At 42.0% G+C, this 4,938-nt stretch overlaps 2 protein-coding genes across 2 annotated transcripts; both read left to right on the top strand.

Annotated features, from left to right (window-relative positions):
* Nucleotides 1–149: 149 nt before the first annotated feature.
* Nucleotides 150–1,306, top strand: LOC149216487 (toll/interleukin-1 receptor-like protein). The gene is made up of 2 exons (XM_089392799.1): nt 150–849; nt 968–1,306. The coding sequence occupies exons 1-2, from the start codon at nt 341–343 to the stop codon at nt 1,287–1,289; spliced, it is 831 nt and encodes a 276-aa protein (XP_089248925.1). The 5' UTR covers nt 150–340; the 3' UTR covers nt 1,290–1,306.
* On the top strand, nt 1,306–4,631 carry LOC149216486 (uncharacterized). Its single transcript, XM_089392798.1, has 2 exons — nt 1,306–2,574; nt 2,670–4,631. The coding sequence occupies exons 1-2, from the start codon at nt 2,020–2,022 to the stop codon at nt 4,242–4,244; spliced, it is 2,130 nt and encodes a 709-aa protein (XP_089248924.1). The 5' UTR covers nt 1,306–2,019; the 3' UTR covers nt 4,245–4,631.
* The last annotated feature ends 307 nt before the right edge of the window (nt 4,632–4,938 follow it).

Genomic DNA, 4,938 nt, shown 5'->3' with positions numbered 1-4,938 from the left:
CCTTGATGGTCGTCAATGCCGACAGGTGAAATTTGGCAGTTCCTATTTCCACCCGTATTGAAATATAAATGCGTGGTCGTCAATGCCGACAGGTGAAATTTGGCAGTTCCTATTTCCACCCGTATTGAAATATAAATGCGTCTGGAATAGGAGGTGCCTTGCTGTGTAGCGTGGTTGGCAATGACCGACAGCTTTCCGTTGGAAGGCATTAAAGCCCCTTCTGTTTGCTAGTTTGCAGCTTCAGCTCCGCAATTTCATCGATCTCCCTCGCTATTGCCTCCCTGCGCATCCCATCTTTATTCTCATCTCTCCCTATCCATTCATCGAAATTCCAGTTTCGATGGCACACTCCCCTCACGATTCTTCAGCTGCCGCTACTTCTGGTTCGTCTTCGTATGTCAATTACGATGTGTTTGTGAATTATCCTGGCCCTGCTGTGAAGAAAAAGTTTGGCACCCCTCTATGCCGGCGTCTTATTTCCCATGGATTGCGAGTATTTCTGTCGGAATTGGACGTTGGACACAAAGTTGCTTCTCGAATAGAAGCAGCTATTGGAGTTGCCTCTGTCCACGTTGCGATATTCTCCCAGAATTATGCACAATCGAAAGGGAGCCTTGACGAGCTCGTTCTCATGCTGGAGTCGGAGAGAACCATTGTTCCCGTGTTCTATGGCGTGAAGCCTTCCGATCTGAGGTGCACGGGCATCGATAATGACGGAGCATTCGCTGAAGCCCTGCGCAACCATGAACAAAAGAAGCCACGCACGTCCGTCAACACTATTCAAAATTGGAGAAACGCTCTTTCTCGTACTGCAAATATAAGCGGTTTCTCGCTGGACGCCTGTAACGGGTGAGCATTTCCCAGTGGCTAATCCGTGTTAGTTCTTAATTTAATGGATTCGTTGATGGGATGTTTTTGGTTTTTTGCTTTGCTTTTCCTCTTATATTCTCGATCAATGAATATTCAGGGACCAAAACAAACTCTTGGATATGGTTGTGCAAACAGTGGTGAGGAAGGTTCCCAAAACACCGTTGGATGTGGCAAAATATCCAATCGGTTTGGCAGAAAAAATGGAAGACTTCGAAAAGTCAGTGCTATCAGAGAAGCAGGAGGAGCACTCTGAAGGCAAAGTTGTGGGGATCGTGGGCCCCGGGGGAGTTGGAAAGACCACGTTGGCCAAGCAATTTTTCAACTGTAAGAGGTCAGACTACAGCGGTTCAGCTTTTATATTTGATGTGAGAGAATGCTCGCAAAACGTCTCTGAATTATTTGCAGAACAAACTTATTAAGGATTTGAAACCTATAAATCCTAAAAATGAGAGTGCTGAAGGAGAAGTAGAGATTATTAAGGACTGGAAACATATAAATATCAAAATTGAGAGTGCCGAAGGACGTGGTGTAGAGACTCTAAAAAAGATTCTCACAGCTTGTCACGCGCTCATAATATTAGATGATGTTGATCATCCCAATCAACTAAATGCCTTATTGCCAATCAGGGATAGGGTTGATGGGCTTAACCCTGAAAGCTTAATTTTGATTACCTCTCGCGACAAGGGTGTCCTCACAAGGGTAGGAGTAAAAGAGTCGTCAATATATCGACTAGAGGGCCTCAATAGATCACAGTCCCGAGAGCTTTTCTGTTTCCATGCCTTCTCTCAGCCATATCCACCACAGGAATTTAAAGGTCTGGTAGATGAGTTTTTATGGGTCTGCGATGGTTTGCCCTTGTGTTTGAAAGTGTTAGGATCTCTTCTCTACGGTGTAAATGACAAATTGTACTGGAAAAAGCAATTGGATAAACTATGGCCTACTGAAATACACAACAGGCTTAGAATTAGTTATGATTCACTCGACCATGAGGAGCAACAGATCTTTTTAGATATTGCTTGTTTTTTTATAGGAAAAGACAAGGATACAGCCTTAAGAATATGGGATGGATCAGGCTGGAAAAGTTTGGTGGCTCTTAGGGGTCTAGAAAACAAGTGTCTTGTCGAGGTAGACAGTGAAAACAAAATAAGAATGCACGATCACCTGCGAGACTTGGCAAGAAATATTGCTGAGCGAAAATCCATGCCTCCTCGTCTTTGGCATCACATAGAGGACCTTCAAGCTTTTCGTGATTTGTTGGAGCGAACATCATCAAGAAATGCATCAATCACGCCAACCTTTGAATGTGTCAGTAACGTTCGAGATTTTTTATTCAGAGTAATCTGGCACAGGCCGCACTATAATTGTTCATTGTTTCTGAAGGACGTACAGGTAAAGTCCACCGAAGTTCGGGGAATTAAGATGTCTCCTTGGTCCACCCTTGAAGATACTGGCGATGAGAGATTATCGTCAGTGAACAAAAGTTCCAGTCATGAGGTGTTCGGAATCAGTAAATTGCAACTTCTTGAAGCTGAAGGCGAATTTGTGGAAACCATATTGACCTGCGTGCGGTCACCACAGCTCATATGGCTCCGTTGGAATGAATGTCCTCACTCTTCCCTGGCTTCATGGATTCCAATGCGCGACCTCAGAGTTTTAGAAGTGGCTGGGAGAAACCTGAAAAAATTGTGGGAACGTGAATATCAGGTATTTATATATATATTTATGTTTAGATGCAGTAATTTGCAAATGATAATCATGCTATTTTAATCTTGCTTATGATTGAAATGTGAAAATTGTAGGCACCTCTGCAGTTGCGAGAGTTGACAATTTATGCTCCACTTTCAGAGTTTCCAAAGTCAGTAGCGCGGTTGAAGTACTTGGAAAAGATTGTTTTGAATCAAACAGAGGTCGAGGGGACGCATTTAACAACCCTACCAGAGGAATTTGGTTGTCTACGGTCCTTGAAACATCTAGAGTTAAAATGGTGCCACAAATTGCAGAATCTTCCATGTTCATTTGGTAATTTAATAAATCTCCAGCTGTGTGATCTGTCTTACTGCAAAACATTGAAGATGCTTCCTGAATCCTTTGGAAAATTGACAAATCTCCACCATATGGATTTGTCGATGTGTGAAAGTTTGGAAATACTCCCATTCTCCTTTGAGAATTTAACAAACCTCCAGCGGATAGATCTGTCTTATTGCAAAAGGTTGAAGATGCTTCCCGATTCAATTGGAAATTTGATAAATCTCCAGCACATCAGTATGCGGATGTGTGAAAGTTTGGAGCCGCTAACAAATTCCATGGGGAGCTTAACAAATCTCCAATACATGGACTTAAGTTGGTGCAAAAGTTTGAAGTTGCTTCCAGAATCCTTGGGGAATTTAATGCAACTTAAACATATGCATTTGAAGGGTTGCTGCAATTTGACCATTTCCAACCGATCACTTGGAAATATCACCACGCTTCAATGCTTAGACCTAGAAGGTTGTCTTCAAATGGCAAAGTTGCCTCCCCAAATTGGGCGTCAACGGTCTTTGCAAAGATTAAATTTGTCGGGGACAGAGATAAAAGAGATGCGGAACGATGTTGGACACCTAACCAGTTTAGAAGTTCTGAGTTTAGGATCCCATTTGTTGAAAATGCTGCCATATTCTCTCGGTAACCTCACCAGTTTGAAGGAATTGGTGCTCCATGAATGCAAGCAATTGCAATGTTTGCCTGATTCCGTTGGACTGCTGACTCGGTTGGCAGAGTTGAACATAGTGAAATGTGGAATACAGTACTTACCATCAGCTGTCATGAAGTTGAACAGTCTTAAAATTTTAAGGGTACATTATTGCCCTTTACGCGAACTGCCATTTAGCGAGGTCGAAGAGTCCAGAGGCCATGAAAGAGCATGGAGTGAACTGCATAACAAAGGCATGATTCAGCTCAGGGAGTTAGAGCTGTACCGCGTAGAAATTTCAGAGGTATTCTTCCCTGAAGGTGTTTGCCGGAACCTTCAGGATCTCACCATCGTGTCTTGTAACGATCTGGTAGAGGTTGGAGCATTGCCAAGAACACTTGTAACTCTCGACCTAAGGTATTGTAGTACACTGAAGAAAATAGGAGGGCTCGATGGTCTTCCAAGCCTCGAAAAGCTGGACATAAGGGGGTGTATTAATATACAACTAGAGGAGCTGCCAGGTGTTACAAAAACTTTAAAATATCTGAAGGAAGTATGGACCCCACTTCAGGAGAGTGAGGAGGAGACGGAGACAGAGCGGCAGACGGAGTGTGCTTTACCGGAGAGGAAATGGCTGAAGATATTTTGCGAGGATGAAGAAATTTTACAAATTCAGGAAAGAACCTCTTTTCCCGCCTCTGCATAGTCTCTTTAAAACAAACATTATTGTTCAGGGTGTCACACTGTTTTATTTATTTATTTGGGAGCAGGTCAGGGCCGGTTCACAGTGTGTCACACTGTTTTATTTATTTATTTTGGAGTAGGTAGGGCCGGTTCACACTGTGTCACTCTGTTTTATTTATTTATTTGGGAGTAGGTCAGGGGCGGCATACCATGGGGCTAATCTCATGTTCAATGTTCAAAGTGGTTTCCAGGTTCAATCTCTTTCATGTTCAAAACGGCTTTACTCATTGCTTTTTGGTTTCTTCTAGAATAGCACTAAATGTCTTTCTTGATTTTACTCCGTGATTATATCTTTATATGCGGACGGATCCCTTCGTGTGGAATGCTATGAATGAAAGGAATGCAATTGCTAGTAAATTGTTACTATTGAATGCTATGAATGAAAGGAATGCAATTGTTAGTAAATTGTTACTGTATGAGTTTGGTAGATAATTGGCGATTGCATTTGATTATATCCTTATATGCGGACCCCTTAGTGTTGAATGCTATGAATGAAAGGAATGCAATTGCTAGTAAATTGTTACTGTTATTAACAAATTTTGAGGTTTGTAGATAATTGATGTGCTTATCTCTTCTATGTTATAAATGAAAGAAATGTAATCCTTACTAAATTGTCATAATTGTTACTATTTCGAGGTTGGCACATAATTGATATT

The sequence above is a fragment of the Pinus tabuliformis genome, chromosome 1_1 (assembly GCF_031772625.1).
Source record: "Pinus tabuliformis cultivar Carrire ecotype Pingquan chromosome 1_1, CPIR1, whole genome shotgun sequence".
NCBI lineage: Eukaryota > Viridiplantae > Streptophyta > Pinopsida > Pinales > Pinaceae > Pinus > Pinus tabuliformis.
This window is presented reverse-complemented; position numbering and strand designations above follow the sequence as displayed.